The 23353-nt window shown below is 37.5% G+C and overlaps 1 protein-coding gene across 1 annotated transcript in view; it reads left to right on the top strand.

Annotated features, from left to right (window-relative positions):
- Window positions 1-23353, top strand: part of HELRODRAFT_84693 (hypothetical protein) — a gene marked incomplete at both ends in the record, with an annotated part of 55440 nt that overhangs the window by 13409 nt on the left and 18678 nt on the right. The window contains 3 exons of the mRNA XM_009025293.1: window positions 10491-10636; window positions 19765-19941; window positions 20207-20377. Coding sequence (XP_009023541.1) covers window positions 10491-10636; window positions 19765-19941; window positions 20207-20377 — 494 coding nt within the window. The remainder of the gene's footprint in view (window positions 1-10490; window positions 10637-19764; window positions 19942-20206; window positions 20378-23353) is intronic.

Genomic DNA, 23353 nt, shown 5'->3' on the forward strand with positions numbered 1-23353 from the left:
TATTTACGGTGAATAATAGTTCAATTTTTAATGCGTATCCATCGTGCCCTGTGCCGTGCACCAGGTTTGCGAATGGCTACATCAACCTGCAGTTCAGCTATTTGTGCAGCAAGAAGTAGAAACTCTAAATAGTCATCTCGAGAATGTCTGACCTCAAGTTGACATTTGATGAATGCTTTAATTGCATCTGAAACAATTATCAAAGGGATTGATCTGGCTTCTGGTGTGTGATTCATTTCTGTCCATTTTTCACGAAACCTTTTGAAGAATAAAATTTCTGGTCCAGTGTATGTTCCAAGACAAACACTATATACACCGGCAAGCAGCACTTCAAACTTATGATGACGGCAAGCCATCCATACTAAATTACGTCCCATGGCTTTTTCTAGAAGAGTGCAAGCTCCATTGAGTTTTCCAGTATTAGAAGCTGTCGTGTCAAAGCACATGCCAATAACCATTGATTCACACTTTCAAGATTTTATCTGTTCATGAACTGCATAAGCAGCTGCTCGTCCTAATCCAGATGCTAACCTTGGAACTCCAAGAAGTTTTGTAGTGCCATCAACAAGTGATGAGAGCAGGACAGGTAACCAATCTACGTTGACAACACCAGTAACATAGCGAGTTGACTGGTTAAAAATATACATTATTTGTATTCTCTAATAAAGATTATCATTCTACAGGTAATTGTTAATAATATTTTAAACTATAATTAATGTCTGCAGTGAGATAATTAAACTAGTTTGCATTTCTAGCTTTATTGCACTCATTTTTTGCATATTGTTTAAGATTATTGATATGGATTTTGAATTAACTCGATAGTAAAATTTTAAAAGCCCTTGGGGGACCTCTCAAACTTGTTCAAATGAGCTGTAACTTCACCAATTTAATTATTGTACCCAAGAGACACTTTTCAGAGGGTGAGACATCAACTAATTAAAAAAAAAAATTTCCGTGCATTTCTGGGACACCCTATTATATATATATATATTGTTATAATACTCGCTGTCGTAACCGATTTACGATGCGACGGGTTCAAATCTTCGATTGAATAAAATACTCCAAACAGTTATTAGTTATTAAACTTTATTTACAGAAGAAATCAACTAATCGTTTATTTCTAGCAAATTCAAATTAACGCAACAATTAACTTTTAAATTGTTTAAAATCTATCGCTATGACAACGTCAACAAACAAATCAAATATCGCTTTAAACAATTCACCGAATCGCTATTCACGAAATCACAAAATCACGAATTTCACTAATCACGAATCTTCTTGCGACGTGCGCTTATATACTCTTCGCAAGCGTCGTTTCTAGATTCTTCCAGATGGTCCGATTCTAGCATACTCTAGAATGCTCCAGTCACTAGAACATTCCAGAATACGCTAGAATCTAGTGCGTTCGGTAGCACGGTTATAACATTACCCCCTTTTTAGTTCTGTTCGTCCCGAACAGCTTTCGTTCCGATGTCCGCATGGTACGGAGCCAGTCTATCCAAATGAACGATCTTCATTCTTGCTCTCGGCTTCCGATATTCCTGAATACGGTAGACGACGTCATTCAAGCGGGTGATGACTTGATAAAGTCCTTCCCACCCTCGCTGGAGCTTTGGAGAACGTCCTTTTTTTCGCTGTGGGTTGTACAGCCAAACTAACTCGTCGACAGCAAAACCGCCACTGCTTCCTTTCAAGTCCTATCTGGTTTTGGCCGCCTCCGTGTTTTTCATAATTTTAAGGCGTACTTAACGGTAGATATGGTTTAATCGCTGTCGAAGATTATCCACGTATTCTGTTAATGGTTGGTGTGGTTCAGGTAGTACGCCATATTTCACATCAGCTGGAGTTCTTAAGGTAGTCCCAAACAGAACTTTTGATGGCGTTTCTCCAGTATTTGTGTGGATAGCACTCCGGTATGCCATAAGAAACAATGGTATATGACGATCCCAATCCCGTTGATTTTCGTCGACTACTTTAGCCAGATGTTCAATCAGGGTTTGGTTAAATCGTTCCACCATACCGTCAGACTGTGGGCGAAGAGGTGTCGTTCGAGTTTTGTTTATACCCAGCAGCTTACACATTTCACCAAACAGTTGAGACTCAAAATTTCGACCTTGATCTGAGTGGAGTTTCAATGGGACACCATATCGACTAATCCAATTGAGTACAATTTCCTCTGCGACGGTACATGCTTCTTGGTTGGATATTGGAAACACCTCAGGCCATTTGCTGAAATAGTCCGCTACAACCAGAATGTAACGGTTTCCATAATCTGATACGGAAAGGGTCCAGCAATATCTATAGCAGTCCGTTCAAAGGGGACACCAACATTGTAGATTTGCATTGCTCCTTTTAGCCTTCTTTTGGGTCCTTTGACTAAAGCGCATGTGTTACATTTTCGACTCCAGCTCTCTACATCTTCTCTAACGTGAAGCCAGTAGAATCCTTCTCGTATTTTGTCAAGGGTCTTGTTCACTCCTAAATGTCCCCCAGAAGGGCTGCCATGCATTTCATCAAGGATTTCGGTCGTTCTACTTCTTGGTATTACAACTTGCATGCGGTGTTTTGATCTATCAGCTGATTCCCATTTTCGTTTCAGCAAATCCCCTTCCAAATACAATGAGTCCCACTGAGCCCAATAACCCTTTAACACGGCACTATATTCTGAGATGCTTTGCCAGTCCGGTCGCTTGCCCTCCTTCTTCCATGTGATCAGATGTTGTAGGTCCTCATCCGCAAACTGCATCTGCAAGATCTGTCGGTGTCCAACCGTCATCCGCTGATATTGTTGTTGCTCTTATGTCTTCCGATTGTATCTTCTCCTCGTGACGACAGCAATATTTGCATCCTGGTAAACATGCTCGACGTGAGAGAGCATCAGCATTACTATGAGTTGTTCCTTTGCGGTGCACGATATCGAAGTCGTACATTTGTAAACGTTCCAACCATCGGGCCATCTGTCCTTCAAGATCCTTGAAGTTGAGGAACCATCTTAACGCTGCATGATCAGTTCGGAGAAGAAATTTCTGTCCATAAAGGTACTTGTGGAAGTGTTTTGTTGCATTGACTATTGCTAGTAACTCCTTCCTGGTCACACAATAGTTTCGTTCGGGCTTTGTGAATCCTCTGCTATAATACGCTAGCACCTTTTCTTCTCCGTCTATATGCTGTGACAAAACGGCTCCGATTCCGTTGTTACTTGCATCAGTATCTAACACAAACGTCTTGCCACGAACTGGATATGCTAGCAAAGGAGCATTACATAGTTCAACTTTTAACTTTTCAAATGCTGAGTCGCATAGGGTATTCCAGTTGAAAACTCGGTCCTTCTCGGTAAGTTGGTGGAGAGGTCTGGCAACCTTTGCAAAATCCTTTACAAAACGTCGATAGTACGTTGCCAATCCCAGAAAACTGCGCAATTCATTTTTATCCTTTGGAGTTGGCCAGTCTTTCACAATTTCAATCTTGCTGTGATCGGTTCGAACTCCATCTGAAGATACCACATGTCCCAAATAAATCTGTTAACTTCAAATAAATAAAGTTAACTTCTTTAGAAAAGTTTTTTTAGAAAAGAAAACACTTTTTAACGTCCAGCTTTAAATTTGCCACCCGAAGTCTTGTGAAGATCTGCCGTAAGTTTTCGACGTGTTGATCAAATGTTCTTCCTAGAACAATTATGTCGTCTAAATAGACAAGACAGGTTTTCCAGTTAAGACCTTGCAATACACATTCCATCAGTCGCTCGAATGTAGCTGGAGTATTGCACAATCCAAATGGCATGACGGTGAATTGCCACAACCCCGATCCGATAGAAAACGCTGTCTTTTCGCGATCGTTCTTGTCGATTTCTACTTGCCAGTATCCGCTTTTCAAATCAAGCGTAGAGAACCAACTTGAGCCAGATAGAGGGTCCATGATGTCATCAATCTTCGGTAACGGATAGCTGTCTTTTTTAGTCACATCATTTAACTTCCTATAATCAACGCAAAAACGGGTAGTGCCGTCCTTCTTCTTTACCAAAACAACTGGCGAAATCCTGGGACTTGATGATTCTGCATTGTCGTTATTTCGTTTACTTCTGTTTGTTTTGCTAGAGGAAGACGTCGTGGTACTTGTCGGATCGGTTTCGCATCCTGAGTATCAATTCGGTGAGTTACCAGAGCCGTTTTACCTTGGTCATTGTCACCGGTTGAAAACACGTCTACAAAATCTGCAATCAACGCCTCGGCTTTTAGACGGTCTTCTTGATACAAATTGAGTTCATCCAGTAGATTTTTGGTAAGTTCTTTGAGTCTACCTTTGTCAGTTGGTAAAACCTTTTCCTGTTGCTCCATATCTAATGATTTCACCAAATTTATTGATTGGCAATTACCTATTTCCTCGCCTTTTTTAATTTTAATAGTGTGTTTAGCGGTATTCATTATTCTGACAGGAATAAGACCATTTTCGTTCGCTTCTACCAGGCATTTTCCAATGACCGCGTTCTGTACATTTGTCGTTGAGGTTGGCTCCATCAAATAGAACTGGTGGCCCCCAGGATCGCAATTCAACTTGCCCCATACGATGTTTTCAGATGGTTGAGGTAGTTCTATGTCACAATCGACTGTCACTCGAATACATTTTTCGTCGCTATCCCCCATTATCACTTCTGTATTTCTCCTACTAAGAATGCGTTTTTCTAAGTCAATTTTGAACCCATATTTTGTCAGAAAGTCGACACCTATTATGCATTCGTCGATGATATCAGCGACTAAGAATGAACCTTCGAATAACAAGTCGCCTAGCTGAACAGTACGGAGAATTTTTCCATAGACTGGTGCTGTTCCTCCGGTAGCTGTTCGAAGGATGTATTTGTTAGAAGTCTCTTTCTTCAGATTGGGTACCAAATCAGATCTTAAAATCGATTTTGTTGCTCCGGTGTCGACTGTAATTACACATTCTCGTTGATCAACTTTTCCGTTCAGCCATAGGTCGTTTCGATTTCGATGTAGTCTGGAAACGTTAATTACGGTACTGGGGGCGTCAATTCTGATAGCCAACCTCTGCCCCACAAAGTTAGGCTCTTATTAGTTTTCCGCCCCTTCTAACGAATGGGCCGATCGTGATACAGGATCATCTTCTCTTCTTTTGCGCCATCTTGTCGCGCAATTTCGGCAGTAGTTATCTTTTAGGCGGTGTTTACAATCACGACGTAGATGGCCTTTTTCATCACAAATCCAGCATTGGGGTACACCATGCTGTTGGGGTTCGCGTTTCACAACCACCTTCTGGCAAGAGCATTCTTCATGTACTTGGCGTAGACGTACGTCACTTTTTGATGCTTGCTTTGCCGATTCAAAAGTGAGACTGTGCGCAACGGCATCCTTGAGTTTTTGTTTATCTGACAAGAGAAGGGATTGCTTGAGTTCCGAATCACGAAGGGCTTTGATAATCGTATCCAGGGCAGTTTCGTCTCTATGCTCGGGGTCTAATGTCGGATACGACAGCAATGTCAACCGTTCGATATCTTTGTGCCAGCTGCTGAATGGATTCACCAGATCGTTGCGTTCTGTTTCTAAGCTGAGACCGATAAATCTCTTTCATGTGTTCTTCACCATAACGTAAATCCAACGCGCTAACCAGAACTTCATAGTTGAAGTGGTTCTCCGCCGGAATCGTCTGAAGAACTTCTGCTGCTGAACCTTGCAGGGCCAGTATCAGTGCTGTTGCTCGTTCTTTTCCGTTCCAACAGTTACTAGTTGCCGTTGCTTCGAACTGGGTTTTATAAACGTTCCAGGACATCTCTCCGTCAAATGCTGGTACCTTCAAAGTTCTTCCGGATGCGTGATCTAACGGCATGGCCATTTTTTTGGATTGCTCCAATTCTCGCTTCAATTTGTCTATCTTGTGATCTACCTCAACGGTCTGACGATCAAGTTTCTGCTCGATCATTTCTTGTTGACTGTTCTTCAATCTGTTCTGCCACTTACAATTTAACGTGTTTTAGCTGGTCCTTGATCTGTTTTAACTCCTCTCTCTGTCTGTCGTTCGGACTGTTCCTTGATCTGTTGTTTTAACTCTTCTGTCTGTCGTTCGGACTGTCGTTCGGACTGTTCTTTAATCTGTTTTAACTCCTCTGTCTGTCGTTCGGACTGTTCTTTGATCTGTTCGGACTGTTCCTTGATCTGTTGTTTTAACTCTTCTGTCTGTCGTTCGGACTGTCGTTCGGACTGTTCTTTGATCTGTTTCATTTCAGTTGACATACTAAGCAGAAGTTCTATCATTTTACCGGTTGTAAACGTGCCTGTGCTAATTTCATTGTCTTCGTCAGCATCATCAAACTTGAATTCGTCTGGGTTCTTACCTTCGTCAATGAGAGCTTTTCTCAGACGTGCTACTGGTACTTCTTTGTTGCCACTTGTGACAAGGCTTCGTTTCTGTAGTTCTTCTCGTAGCTGAACTACGTTCAAACCACACAGTTTTGACATCGTGTTCTTTTTCTATGAGTAGTAATTCGCTGGTCGAAGATCCCACTTCTGACACCAATGTTATAATACTCGCTGTCGTAACCGATTTACGATGCGACGGGTTCAAATCTTCGATTGAATAAAATACTCCAAACAGTTATTAGTTATTAAACTTTATTTACAGAAGAAATCAACTAATCGTTTATTTTTAGCAAATTCAAATTAACGCAACAATTAACTTTTAAATTGTTTAAAATCTATCGCTATGACAACGTCAACAAACAAATCAAATATCGCTTTAAATAATTCACCGAATCGCTATTCACGAAATCACAAAATCACGAATTTCACTAATCACGAATCTTCTTGCGACGTGCGCTTATATACTCTTCGCAAGCGTCGTTTCTAGATTCTTCCAGATGGTCCGATTCTAGCATACTCTAGAATGCTCCAGTCACTAGAACATTCCAGAAAACGCTAGAATCTAGTGCGTTCGGTAGCACGGTTATAACAATATATATTATACATACATATAATCATGCTTATCATATAAATAGGTTTTTCTTATCATTCATATGGCGACGACATTCAAATTATAGTCAGCAGTGAACCAGATCAGTTCGAGAGTGCAGTTGATAGACTAATAAAATGTTTGGCTGAAGTTGACACATGGATGTCAAAAAATTGTTTAAAACTTAATCAAAATAAATCAGTTTTTACCGGTGGGGACCTGGCAGCAGCTATCAAAAGTCAAAATTGATTCAATAATGATTGAAGATAATGAGATAAAATTTTACAAGAAGGCTACTAATTTGGGATGTATTTTTGACACCAAATTGAAACTTTGTGACCACATAAAATCACAATCTAAATCATGTTCAGCACGACTTTAACAAATATACCGAATAAGAAAATATCTAAATCAAACTGTAACACATTAATTGGTACATGCGTTTGTGCACTCGAGATTGGATTATTGCAACAGTCTGTTTTACGGGTTGCCAGAAAGGTCTATCGCTGACCTCCAGTCTATTCAGAACAGAGCTGCAAAGGTGATTGTTAGAGGCAGAAAATGCGATCATGTGACGCCAATTCTGAATAGCCTCCATTGGCTAACAGTGAAAAAACGATTTTTTTCATTATGTACAAGGCTATAAACGGACAACTCCCAGAATACCTGGCTGATAAATTCATAAAGATGACGTCAATTTGTTGAATGTACCAACTACGCAGCTGCAGACATCGTCTAGAGATATTGCAGTGTCGGGACTAATCGTCTTGAATAGTCTGCCAATCTCGATGAGATTGTCGAAGATGAACATTGTTGACTTCAAAAAGAATTTGAAAACATTTATTTGCGATGAACGATTGTAATTGGTTGTATCATATTGTTTATTGATAGAATGTATATTATATAGCTGTTCATTTATTATTTTTTCTTTTTCGGATAGCGCTTGTGAGAGATATTCATTTTAATGAGCGCTTTATAAGTGTTTGATAATAATATATATATATATATATATATTTACAATATTCTATAAATTCTACCGAATTCTACCATTCGGTAGAATTTATAGAATATTGTAAAAATTATGGTCTATTACCAACACATATATATATATAGTTAAAAATCACAGCGGTTTCGGCGTTAGTTAACTTCCTGTTTAACTTTTTGATTTTTTTAATGGTTCATCAAAAAACCAAAATTTTTGTTTATTTAATGCATGATCGAACAAAAAAGCTTCCTATTTAACTTTTCGATTTTTCTGAAATGTTCGAATTTAATCGTTGTACAGCCGAAGCGCCTTTCGTTGGCTCGGGTAACACATTATATAAGCAAATAAACGGTGTAGCAATGGGCTCTCCATTGGGAGTACTCTTCACAAACTTCTATGTTGGACACATCGAAGAAATGTTATTTAAAGAATCAGAGCTAAAACCTGATATATACTGCCGATACGTTAACGATATATTTGTTATATATGAAGATGATGATCAAATAGCAAGACTTCTACAACGACTAAATTTGTCAAAGTTAATGTTTACAATGGAAAAATTAACTGACAATAAACTACCATTCCTAGACGCACCGATACAAAATATGCAAAATGAATTTAAAACCTCAGTATACACTAAAGCAACAAACAAATGTTTACGCCGAGTGGCAAGTGTGAATGTTGTCTAACATATCTAGAGAGCACGATTTCTGCCTTTTATAAACCGAGCCTATACACACTCTTCTGATATAGGAAGTAGGAGAACAGAACTAGATAGAATCAGTAAACTACTCATTAATAATGGATATAAAAATTCCTTGATCCAGAAAATAATAGAGCAGCAACAATAAAACCAACAATAGTAACAAAAATAACAGTAATATATTATAAGAATATCTTGTCAACCGATTTCGAACAGGATGAAAAAATCATAAAAAGAATCATAAAAAATAACGCCCAAGCAACTAACAAAAACAATAGTATTAAACTACAAATATACTACTCCAACCAAAGAACGTCATTTCTTGTTAAGAAAAACAACTGCACCAGTAAACCAGAATCGATTATGGGTCATAGCCATCTAATATATTTTTTCAAATGTAATATTGGTGAGTGTGGGCTCCATAATTTCGAATATATTGGTATGACGACCAAGTTATCAAGAAGACTCAGGATTCACGTACAAATTGGCGTTATAAAAAATCACATATAATTTACGACCAGCCGAGTCATTACTCATAAAACAAAGACATCCGATAATAAATATTCAACAACTGACAATTGGAATTTTTTCTACTAATAAATTTAGAAACAGAGGAATCATCGATGATGAAAACACGTAAAAGTATTATATTGGACGAAGTTAAAGATTGTGAAACTAATTAAATGAGCGTTAAGTATTCACTTTGAACTAACAAGGATTCAACAAAGTAGAGTAGAGACACAGTATATATATATATTGTATATACATACACAACGTATCAACACCGAAAGTGGTATAGAAATACGGAAAAAAGCTTTTTTGTTCTATCATGCGTAAAATAAACAAAATTTTTTGGTTTTGAACTCAAGAAACTTGAGAATAATTTACGATCAACCGTTAGAATTAGGATTAGATTATTGGAATTAGATTATTGGAATTAGAATTAAATTGGGAGAAAGCATATTTACAACCAAATAAAAAAAGTTACACAAGATGTAAATGCATTATATTTTATTCATACAATATATAATTTGGAAAAACCATGTTGTTATTGTTAAACTCTAAAATTTAATTTTTTTCTGGAAAAAATAAAGTGGAGATTGAACAACCGTTGACTTCTTTTTAAGATGTTCGGTTTGAATTTGATTATGAAAATTTTCCAAAAGTTCTGGCATGCCTTGAAATCCATGAGTCAGTGCAAAATGAATCAACTGCTGAGTACTTTTACCAGCAGCAGTAAAAGAAATCACTGGTTCAATTATTTCATCAGTTTCAGCACTTAGTCATCTACTGCAGCAAACTCTTGTAATGTTATGCCACAGGAGCTTGACTTCATTTGCAGGGTTTTCTTTTTCCATTTCAATTTGTGCTACATCATCTGAAAATTATTGTTAACATATTCAATATTGTTTGTTTAGGAAGTTTAAATGTGGTTTAAAGAAAAACAAACGTTTCCCGATTAAATTTAAAAACAAAAGCTTAAAAAAGAAAGTAAACAAACGTAAAAACCAGAAAATGATTACTTTCAATAAAACAGAAAATTTTACAAAAGTCGTAACTTTTACGTTTGAAGGATAATTTTTTGTGTTTTTAGGGTCGTTAGTCGGGTTGTGGAGGGAATCGTAGATCGGGATTGATGCTTAATGTGAAAAACGCTTAATGTGAAAACAATCCATCAGAAACAAAAGCGGTCGGGAATGAGAAAGTCGTAAATGTGGAGGTCGTTGGGGAAGAGTATTACTGTATATACATAATATATTTGTAAATTAATAAATTTTTAATCTCCACTCCCACTGCAACAAATGACATGCGGCTTTTAACAACCAACAAAAATTGATTTTGCAGATTTGGATTGCATGTTCCGATTGTTCTCCGTGGTGCATGATGGCTTGAAGACCATGTCTGATTGCATTAGCGCTCATTTAAGAGAACAGGGAAAGTCGCTGGTCACTGAGGATAGCAATGGCTGCAATCCAATCATCTACATTCAGGTTCGTGCAAATGTTTATTTTCCTTTCTCTGGCACCAAGAAGTCTGACCTGCATTGAAAAGTACACATGATGCAGCGGCATGATGCAATTTGTCAGAATACTATGATATTTTTTATGTAAGGGTTCTTTTTCGGTCCAACACAAAAACTTCCAATTTTTGAACAGAAACAAGTTTTATTGACTGTCCACCTTCTGACGCTGACACCGTTGAATATGTTGCTGAATGTTCTGGCACCTTGCTGTCGCTATGTGCTTCGCGTTTTGTTGAACGTGTTGCTGAATGTACTGGCACCTTACGTTTGCCTCATGGCAGGGAGATCCACCATTGATGATATCTATATCATTCGTAAGATGATGCTCGAGAATTACCGGCTCACTGAAGAAAGTGACTGATTTCGTATGCCCCGCATGCATCAATTCGCGACAACGAGGCACAGATGATGATACGATTACCGGGATCGAAACTGTTACTTCATTTCAGTATTTGGGATATGTGCGGGATTGTACTGGAACAGCTGATGCCGCCGTTCGTGGATGTATGGTGCAGAGACGTGACCGATGATAACAAAACTCGAACAGCAGCTTCACCGAACTGACATGAAAATGATTCGTTGGATGCAGCATGTTGACCTGAGGGAACCGAGATCCTGAACCGATCGGGACTGTGCCCGTTGAAGAATGCATGTTGTCGTCATCGCCTACGATGGTTTGGCCATGTAAAGCGAAGCGAAAACAATACAATAATTTTCGTTGCTGAGCACTAGGTGCCTGGCACCCGCCCAAGAGGTCGCCCAAAGAAGTCTTGGACGCGACCATACAGGAAGACTTGAAGGCACTTGGTCTCAATGAGACAGATGCAGTGCAATGGATAGATCGGCTTGGAGACAGAAGCTGATGAATGGAATGAAAAAAGTCCGACCCATAACGGATGGAGACTATAAACGAGGATTGATTGATAGATCATAACTGATATCATCTGGCATCATGTCTATAAATTGTTTACAATTACTTTCATTTACATAAAAAGGCGGATTTTATTATTGTCTTCAAGTACAAACTAGCATTTATTAGATTTACAATTTCAACTGAGTCGTGATTTAGTTCGCCATTTGGTTTTTTATTAAAGACTCAGTTGACTTTTTCACTGTTTGCTGACTATTAAGATATTTGTAAAGAATTTTGAGATTATCTTTAGCTCGTTCAACTTATGTTTGCTCATAACAAAGACGTGCTTTGTAAATTTCAGATTTTAAATTTTTGCAGAAATCTTTATCTTCATCTCGAAATCTTTATCTTCATTTACGAATGTTATTTTTTTTATTTTAAACACTTTTTTCTTCTGATAAGTGATTTTAAATATAAGTTGGACCATGGAGCTGTTTTATTACGACGTATTGCTGCATTGACTATGGGTACAAAAATATTGATTATTTCACTTATGTAATAAAGAAATTGGTCATACATTTGTTGTACAGTCATGTTTTCAAATAATTTAGTCCAATCTACATTAGATATCACTCGATATATCTCTCTAAAATTTTCTTTGTTATATAAAAATTTGTATATAGACTTTTGTTTTGCGACATTTTCTACAACAAAATCAGATGACCTTGAGTTATATTACCGAGAACAAAAATTGGATCTACTGAACATACGTTTCCTGATTCCGTTGTAAAAATCAAATCCAAAGTGTTTTCTGTTACACCGTTGGACTTTTGAAATGTTGGTACGTTAACATGTTTATAGAGGAACGTGTCGTTGATTATGTCGCTAAATTTGTGTTCAATACCACTGACATTTTTAATTGTTGCGATTGACCCGTTTAAACATGCTATTGATGAGAAATTAAAATCTCCCATTATCAGAACATCTTTAAAACCCTTATTGTCTACGTAATACCTAGTTTGTTTGAAGACAAGTTCAAGATCAATCATATCCACAAATTTATCTGGTCTATAGATGCACTCCACCAAATATTTATCATAATCAAGACAAATAACTGCCCATACTTGTTCAATTTTGCTTTTGCTCCTGTTGAAAACATCATCATTGACTTCATAAGAATTGACAGATGAATTGATAAACAGACACACTCCGCCACCACTACGTCCATCATTTCTATCTTTTCTATATACATTAAAGTTTTTTATATTACCAATTGAGCTATCTTTGAACCATGTTTCACTTACACCAACAACCGATGGATTATACGTCTCAACAACAACTCTGAATTCATTCAGTTTGTTATCTAAAGTACCATTTAAATACATACAGTGTAGGGTGTTGTGTCTGTTTAGAAAACCTTCTCTATCATGAGTTGAATTTAAATTAACGAAGTTTCCTGAATCTCTGCACCTGATTTCCTCGGATGCCATATCGAAAGGGCAAGTCTGCACCGAGTTCTGCATTTAATCTGTTTCGTTCCTGTCTCAATTTATAATCAAGTTGTCTTTCAGCTACTGTCAAATCTAGACTAATGTAAACAGATTTGAATTTCTCTCAATTTTTTTAGCTGCCAAGAGAACGGTATACCTTATAGCAGCATCAGACAAATCAACCAATAATGGCCCAGGTTTAGTTGGATCTTTTGATCTCAATCTTCTTGAGTACGCAACTGAAACGTCAGATTTATCTATAGCCACGAAAATTTCTCTAATTTTGGTTTCGTCATGTGCTTTTTTCATCTGTCACATATGAAGTAGATGATTCTGGTACTCCGTGGATAAAAACATTTTTCTTCCCTTTTTCTCTCTCCTGCATCACACCAATAGTGGTGTTGGTCACTACTGGCTGATTTACAGGCTTTTTACACTTTTTGCACCTCTGGTGATCACATTAACCCATTAAGTACTGATACAAGGTTTTGCTACCTTTTTTTCCGATTCGAGATCCGTCTTCAATCTTTCGATTTTTAATAAATTCTTTTCATCTCTTGCCTCCAACTGTTTCACTCGGTCGGTTAGCGAAGAAAGCAGTTGCGACATCTTTCCGCACCAATCTTTTGGCTGATTCACCGGCTGTATTGCCCATCTTCGGCCAATTCTCTTCTATCAAAAATTTTGATCCATGTCAGAAATCGAGAACCGAATTTTAAGAAAAATTCGATCTGATCTTTCCGCACCATTGGTGCGATCTTTTGGCTGTTTCACCGGCTGCATTGCCCTTCTTCGGCCAGTTCTCTTCTCTCAAAAATTTTGATCCATGTCAAAAATCGAGAACCTAATTTGATGAAAAATTCGATCTGATCAAAACCGCGTGTCAAAACCACGTGTCTACTAAACTTAAAAACAACTAAATTATAAACAAATTATCAATAACTCAGATATTATAACCACAAATTATATATCATTGTAACCTGAAATTTGAAACAATACAGTCAACTTTACCACAAAAAATTATACCACTTATTTCGTAGCATGCAGGTATCAGTATCATGACCAAATCTCCAAACCGGAACTGAGTCAGTACTCCCCAAATTGTATTGATGAATATATCGCTGTTGCTCGGTCCGCATGTCCCTCAGCAAAGGTTTTTGCTTCTTCCAGATTACTCCGTAGAGTTTTTAAATACTTGTCTGGTCGTCTACCAATGTCCAACGAAGACAACGATCTCCTGTCTATGATTTCTTTAAAATTGTTATGGGACATCTTGGCAACGTACCAAATAACATTGTGAAGAGACTCACATGCGTAGTCGACGAGGGTTTTTCACGCAAATTCCATAGGTAACATCCAGTGCCAACTTCGTGGTCGATCTTTTGCTAACTTGAATATCATCGCTTTTAGTGATTGATTACACTGTTCCACAACTCCTGACGCCTCTGGATGACCTGGAGAATTGAACCTTGGATTGCATCCCAATCACTTTAACATCTCCTAAGTGAGCCGACCGGTGAAGTTGGTACCTCGGTCTGAACTGATGATTCTCGGCACAGAAAAGGTCATAAAAATTTTGCAGGAGAATCCGCACGTGACCCCGGCGCTGATGGACTTCATGGGATATGCTGTTGGCCTTTTGTGAACAAATGAACAAATCTACTACCACCTGTGCATAGTTGTATTGTGGTCTGGTTTCCGCCTCCGGTGGTGCCATCGATCTGATAGAGTCCATGACTAAATGGGAAAACGGCATCTCACTGTTCCTCGAAATAGGGGTGATGGGGATCCTCTACGATGTTCGAATAGGAGCTCTCAACTGGCAGATTTCACATGATTTAAAATACCGTCGTATCTTGTTCGACATTTTAAGGAACCAGAATCTCAAAGCAATCTGTTGCCTGGTCGACTTAGCTGTGATGCGCCCAGCCGTTGGCGCATCATGTCCCAGCTCCAACACTATTACCTTGTGACCTACAACTGTCTCCTTATGATATAACACAATAACACATCATCTTCAATGCAGAAATTCTTCTTGTTGATCTTAGTATACTGCCAATATTTTTGAAGTGAGAGACAGTTTCGTTGCTCTAGAATGAACTCCTCCTTTTCCATTGTGCACCCCCTTTGTTCTTCCCCTCCTACTCCCCTGCCACCATTGGTATCAGCTGTGTGTATGTCATTCTCATCTTCATTGTCCCCATCTTTATCATCGTCATCATCATTACCGACTTTCTCCGGCTTTATTACTGCACCAACGTTTCTATTATCTTTGTCGTCTTCTTTCACTACTTGTTCACCAACAGCTTTCACCATCCTAACATTACAATTGCTAAATATTTCGTCATCATCTACCAACATCACCTTTCATTGCACCAACCCTATCAGTGTCAATTTTCTTCATCACATCTTCATCAACATTGCCACCGATAATATTATTATTAAATTTCTTCTCTTCATTGTCTGCACCGCCATTTGCCCCACCATCATTACCATTAACCTCCTTCTTCCCATTATCTATCCCACCATCTTTATTGTAGACATCATTTTCATCTTAATTGCTGACAAAAAATTGAGTAATATTATCAATATTGTTACTACTGTCATTATTGTAGTTAGACATAATTTTCATTTGAATTGTTGACATCAAGTATACTAATATTATTATTGACTTCTTGTTCCCTTAGTTCACATTGGGTGAACCTAAACTCAGAATCATAAAACATCTGTTTTTTGTGTCCTGAGCCATTAAGTGTTTTCATTCTCTTCTAGAAAATTTTACTCGGAGCGTTTCCCGTCTCACCTTCTAACCTCACAAACGGCACAGCATATCTTAATGTCCCCCTCAAACGTTCCACCACATCAAAGGGGCCTTTCGTGGGCACCCAACATTATGGCACACCAAGCCTCCACGACTGGTGCAATGACTTCCCAATGTTTCGGTTGGGAAGTCAATGTTACCCAGGCGGCGTCTATTTTCTTGCTCTGTTCATCCAGTCCTATGATTTGTAGCTGACCCATTCTATCTAGGTTTAAAGCATCAAAAAATTTTTTGCTGATGCAACGTACCTCTGCTCCACTATCCACCAGAGCATCACAGAATTGTTTACCATGTATCTGAACCTTCACGAAGGGCTTTTTGAAAAATCATTCGGCTTGCGTCCTTTTACCCCTTCCATTTTGGGTCTGTTCGTTGAATGGGCCATTTGACATCTACGTCACTTGGCATCTCATGACACGTTTTGCTGGTTTGTCCTTTATTTTTTCGGACAATGTTTGGCAAGATGTCCGGTGTTACCACAGGTACAACACCCAACTGTTAAATGGGCCTCTTTTTTATCTCCAATTTCCGCCACTTTGTGTTCATACCACCTTGATCCATCATCGGTCGTGTCTTATACCCTGCCGTGAGATAGGTAGAACATGTTATATTCATGTTGGCTTCGTAGCGCTCCAAAATGTCGGCCATCTGATCATGGGTAAACTACTCCTCACCCTCTCCTGTAAGGATACAATTCAACATGTTTTTCGGCAGCAGCTCCTTTATTCGATCTGCCACCAGAAGTGATAATACTTGGTCAAATGACCCGAATATAAAATCTGAGATAACCATGTAGTCTTGCAGCAAATGCCGGATACATTCGTCTTCCTGGATACAAAAAATTTATTAGTTTTATGGGAGAGAAATTGCATCGTTGCAGTATCTGCCGTTTAATTACCTCGTAATTTTGTAAATCATCTTTATTGATTTCGTTCAGCACGTTTCTCATTTTTGCATCCAACTTGGACATTAATAAGTCAGCCCTCAAACAACCTTCATCTTTTAACCTGTCAAACATATCTTTTGCGAGCTGGAAATATGGAATAATTCTTTGTAGATCAGCCGGGCACATGTCAATCATCGGCCTCACTCGTTTCATGACTTCAATTGTGTTTTGAATTTCTTCCAAGTTGTGCTTCTGGATCTCTCTCTTGAAGGTTGCGTTCCATACCACGGATATCTGCTTCTCTTCGGATCCTTCTATCCTCATCCTCGGCCATCAACCGGTTTCTGGACTTTCTTCCTTTCTTCGTTTGTCATCTGCTGCTGCTTCCGTTTTCAACTTCAACTCTTCTACTAATATCAGAATTTCCAATTCTAACTTTTTTATTTGTGCTGCCTGTATCGAGCCCATAACATTTTCTTCAGGCTAGTTGATTTTTGATCTTGTTTGCCGATCCATTTTTCGTATGTTATTTTCCTTGTTATTGTTTTTGTAACTTCGCTTCGTTACTTTTCAACGTGGTTCAACTAATTGACGCACCAATTTTGTTTATTCGAATTTATTAGAGTTTAACGAAAACTTTTAACAGGTATTTTCTGAATATTATTAAGCCTTTTATCACCAATATTTTGTAATTAGTTACAGTTATTGCTACAAGTTACAAAAAATTTTTTTCATTTAAAATTAATAACTTGATTTGAAACCGTGCCTTCTGGTTTTTCCTCGAGTGGAAACTCTGCTGTTTACATGCACGGATGCACACTTTCTTCTTTTGTTAGTGTGTATCCCACTTCTGACACCAAATTTAAGAGTTCTTTCTCGGTACAACACAAGAACTTGCAATTTTTGAATAGAAACAAGCTTTGCACAATAAAATCAAGTAACCAAATAAATTAAATAGTTATGGTCCACGTATCAATTGTTCAGTATATAATATCAATTGTCTGGTAAATGTCCTTGTGGGCCGTCCTGTACTTCTGACTGCTGTGAGGTGACTGTCCACCTGACGCTAACACTGTTGAATGTGTTGCTGAATGTGCTGGCACTTTGCTGTCGCTAAGTGCCTCACGTTTTCTTGAACGTGTTGCTGAATATACTGGCACCTTACGGTTGCTGAACTGACGTGTAGGTTATTACACGTGCGGTCACTTCACGGCTACTGAAATGACGTGTAGTTTGTTGGACGTGTTGTCGTTATTATCATCGTATAACAGACTACCAACCACCCACGTACCTATTTATATAAACTGTACCAACCACCAAATTCCAACTATCGAACACCAACTACCTACGTAATTAACTCCTAATTATTTAACAGCTTTCTTCTTTCGTACTCTCTCTCTCTCCTACCATCCAGGTTCGCGCTTATCTATCACGTTCCGCATTGCGTCGTTACCAAAAAGGATTTAATATCATAGTGCTTCACTTCGATCAGCAAACCCTGACGCTTACATTTGAACCAGTTCACCGCATAAGTTTCAAAGCATTTCATTTCCCCACACTACCTGGTTCATCTCGTGTGCCATAAAATCGTTTCAAATAGAATTGTTTCAAGGCTAACACTGTTCAATTTAATTAACTAATTTATTTATTATTATTTATTAGGATATGGCTGATGTAAATAGCATCATTCATATGTATAGGGCATTCTAGACGTAAATTAGTTTACAACTAAAAATCTTTTACTTAAATTCTTTTCTACGTACAAAAATACATGATTGGCTGGAACAGTGATTTATACTAAGCTTTGATACATTGAAGTGTCAAAGTTGGAGGCTTTTGCAAGCGTCAAAATTTTAGAGAATTAGGGTTTGGATATCTTTTATCAAACTCCAGAAAATTCTAACAATTTAAAAATGATTTATCAAGTTCATATTTTTTTTAGAAGATATTAATGTATAACGATACACAATCATTTTTATCAATGATAGTATTTTGCCATGTAACTACTTTAAGTTTTAAAAATTGATGCAACTTTAAAAGAATGCTGTGTTTACTGTTAAGAGTAAAAATTTTGGCTTATTTTATTAAAATTTTGTTTATACATAAATGCTAAATAAATTGATGTTAATATTTAAATTTAATTTATTTTATTATTAATAGTTAAATGATCTCGGGGAAAATGCCGTCTAAACGTGTGTTGTTGTTGTTGTATTAATAGTTAAATGAAAAATTAAATGATGATTTTATAATTTACAACTGAAATTTATGTTAAAATTTTCAGTAAAACCTTTTTAACTTTTATAATGGAGTTTTTTGGTTTAACCTGTCTATTGAATGCCGAAATAAACTACTTCCAAGATTTTGGTTGTTTTAGTGCAAACATTACCTAAGAAACAAACCCTACATTTCTAAATGAATAAGATGCAATTGCACGAAATAGTTGTTTTGATGCAAGTTCTTGAGACTGCCATGTTGTTATAACGTCCTTTTACTAATTTCTCTTGAGTATTTTGTGTTTTTTTCATTTTGTGTTTTTTCATTTTTACAATAAAAAAACTGTTTGCATTGAATTGAATTATGAAGATATATATAATTTAATCACTTTTGATTTATCTTTTTATTGCTTTTATTAAATTTGTCAACTTTGACATTTGTATCTCTGTGACATAGAAAAACAAAAAAAGGGGTTTTCTAATCTACATGTAGACAATATACAATGCACATTATTGCCAGAAATTGTTTATATTTCAACGTTTTTAAAAACCTAAATATATAAAAAAAATAAATTAATTATACGTTGAAAATGTCAAATTTTTTTGAAGTATTTTCTCATTTTATTGCAAGGCAGTTGTGTTTATTAAAATTGTGGTGCAAGCATTTTATAAATTTCTTGGGAGTCAGAGTCGGACAAAAATTCTGACCATTTACTTTCTGAGTTTTTTGTAATATTTTAATACCCGAATGTTTATTTATTAGTTAATTTAATTTGCTCTTACAAGATTTGTTTCTTTTCATGTACATAACATAATTGTTTGATTGTTGACAGAGTTTGCTGGATCTGAAGGATCGATTTGATCATTTTTTGCATGAGTCATTCAGCAATGATAGACTTTTCAAACAAATGATATCTTCAGACTTTGAGCATTTTATCAACCTTAACTCCAAGTCTCCTGAATACTTGTCATTATTCATTGATGATCGATTACGTAAAGGAGTGAAAGGGGTTTGTCTCGTTGTTTTGTTAATTTTCATATTTGTTTGAATATATTACAACGTTTATTGTTGTTGTTTGTCATTTTTAATGGTGTTCATTCAAGTATTTTTTCACAAAGGTTCTAAACCATGCTTTAAAATTCATTGAAAAAATTATTTTTAAATTCTACTTATCTTCAAACGTTTATAAGAATAATTGGTGTTTCTATTAATAAATGAAAGATATGAAAGACTTCGTACAAACTGTTGGATTATTTTTTTGATTCCCATTGTAGATGTCCGAGCAAGAGATAGAAACAGTGCTGGACAAAAGCATGGTTCTTTTTCGGTTCTTGCAAGAAAAAGATGTGTTTGAGCGCTATTATAAACAACATCTGGCCAAACGACTTTTGCTCAATAAAAGTGTGTCTGATGATTCGGAGAAGAATATGATATCCAAGTTAAAGGTTGTTTTAATAACAATGATAACGTTTATTATTAACGGGCACGAACTGAACGTTTCTATGTTCCCAACAAGAGAAAAAAACAATATAATTAACCCACCATACAATATAACATTAAGTAAAAAGTGTACATGCCAAGCATATAATAACGTACAAACATCCCAAAAAATGTAACTATATAATGCAAAATTAAGGTAAATTACTTAATATACAATGTGCACATATACCTAAACCTTTAATCATATAAATGATATATTAATATATACAGTGCGGCTCAAAATGATAGGAACGGTGGATTTTTTTAATTTTCTTCAAAACAAATGGGCCATATTAAATAATATTTACACAGTATATTTCTGTTAACATTTAAAGCACAATAATGTAAACAAATTTGTTTAAAGCTTAATAGGTCTTAGATAACAGAATAATAATGATTTTAATGATTTAAATGCTGGGTCAAAATGATAGGAACAAATGAAAAAAAAATTTATTTTTTAAAGTGTATAGTGAATAGAATAAGTTTCAATAGTTTATTTTGTTTCCTTTATTTTCAATAACACTTAGACACCTTGCATTCATGGATTTACTCAGAGATTTTAACAAATTTTCATCAAATTTTAAACATATATGTAGCGTGAGTTAGGGGTAGACAGAATAAAACTCTCAAGGTTTTAAGTTTTCATCTTTTATTAAACAACAAATTAGTCCAACTGGGATAACAAATTGAATAACAAAGTTAACAGTTTATATCAAGTCTGTAAGTGTTACACCTGGGGTTCTGTACAACTTCCTTCACAATTAGTTTCGTGGACACCGACGTTATATACCTCTCCGTCAACTCGGTGAACGGCCTTCTTCTGGAGAATTTATGGAATGTGTTTATACGTGGGTATATTTCTTCATGTAGTCACTGCCCTGTTGTTGTGTGACTGGGGTATGCGAATGCTGTTGTAGCGACGGCCCTCGGGTCTTTGTCTTTACTGATATGATAGTGTTATATGTACTGCCAACCAGAAGGTGTGTATGTTTTTAGTGTAGTCGCTGCCCTGTAGTTGTGTGATTGGGGTGTGCGAATGCTGTTGTAGCGACGGCCTCCGGACAACACGGTGCACCAGGGTTATTTCTCGAGGTTTCTTCTCGTTTCGATATGTTTGGTTCTTCAAATGTCTATTTTAACCACCCACAGATATTACGAAGAACGACTAACAAAATGTTGTTTTATCTACCACTAATTACCAACTTAATTTAAGGCAAAATCAGAATACGTTAATTAACTCGCTACCTCCCAACGTTAACAAAGATGTCCGTCCTCGTTTTTTTTTTCACCTCGCTTACATACCCACACCTCGTCTCTCGCGCATGGGCATTATATCATTAATTCTCTAGCGCTGCATCTATAGCTCCAACTGTTACACACCTCCCCCCCAACAGTTGAATATTCTACGGGGTAGAATGTTCACTCCTGTGTGGGCATCAGATGCTACCTGCTGCGGCTCGCTCTACCGGCCTAGTAAGGAAGTCAGCCACATTTCGACAACCAGCTCGATATCTGATATGCAGGTCGAACTCCTGCATAGCCAACCCCCATCTCATGAGTTTCGAACTCTTTGGTACTACTTCTGTAAGGTAAGTCAAAGGATTGTGGTCCGTATACACATAGATCTTTGACATACAGATCCAACCTCGAAACTTCTGAAGTGCCCACAAGATAGCGTACGCCTCTTTCTCTATAATGGCCCAGCGTCGTTGGGTATCGCTTAACTTTTTACTAGCAAACGCAATGGGACGTTCATTTCCCTGTTCATCCGATTGTACCAAACAACAAGCCACGGTATGGTCACTTGCGTCGGTGATTAATCCAAACGGGAGCGAATAATTAATTGAATGTAACCCTCCAATATTTCTTAATTGACATATTACCGCATCTAGGCTTTGTTGGTGTTTCTGCGTCCACTGTATCGCCCCACTGTTCGATCCCTTTGTAAGCTCTGTAACATTCCTCAAAGTTTGGGCCAGCTGCGGCAAAAAATGCTGAAAATAGTTAAAGAAGCCAACCAGCTTCCGCACCTCCTTCTTCGTCGTTGGGGGCCGGATGTCTTGTAGTTTCTGGAGCTTCAATGGGTCAACATCAATTTTCCCAGATCCGACCATATGTCCCAAAAAAGGCACCCTGTTTTGTGCAAATCGACATTTTTGAACATCGAATGTCAAACCGGACCGCTGTACTATACCAAGGAACCTTTTCAAATGGAGGATATGTTCCTCCCACGTCTGAGAATACACAGCAATGTCATCTATATATGCTTCAGTAAAATCCTGTATTTCACTTGTCAACCTTTTCATTGCTCTGGCGAAAGTTATACTTGCTGATTTCAAACCAAATGGCATTCTGGTGAATTCATATAAACCAAAATCACAAACAAATGCAGTGAGCCATCTTGATTGTTCTTCCATCGGTATCTGCCAGTATCCGCTCCTAGCATCAAAACTACTAATGTATTGTTCACGGCTGACCTTCTGTAGCACATCCTGAACATCAGGAGCTGGAAAACCATCGCCCGCAGAATGTTTATTCACATATCTATAATCAACTGCCAACCGAACAGCACCATTTTTCTTCAAAATGCATACGATAGGACGCCATCTCGCTGGTTGAGGGCGTAATGATGCCCTTTTCTAACATCATCTCCAGCTGATTCTTAACTTCCTGCTTCAACAATTCCGGTATTCTGTAGGCACGCAGCCGTCGAGGTCGAAATTCCTTATCCACCCGAATACAGTGTTGTACTGCAGGATATAAACCCACCTGTGGCTGGAATACCCCCGCATACATCGCGACCAACTCCCTCACCTGAAGTCTCTGTTCGTCCGACAAGTGTGTTAACTCCTTCATCTCGGTTTGTACCACCTTTATATCATGGGTCACCTCTGGGTCATAAGGATGTAGGTTACCAAAGTCTTCTTCATCACACCTCAAAA

This window comes from Helobdella robusta (assembly GCF_000326865.2).
Source record: "Helobdella robusta unplaced genomic scaffold HELROscaffold_41, whole genome shotgun sequence".
In the NCBI taxonomy this organism is placed as follows: Eukaryota; Metazoa; Annelida; class Clitellata; order Rhynchobdellida; family Glossiphoniidae; genus Helobdella; species Helobdella robusta.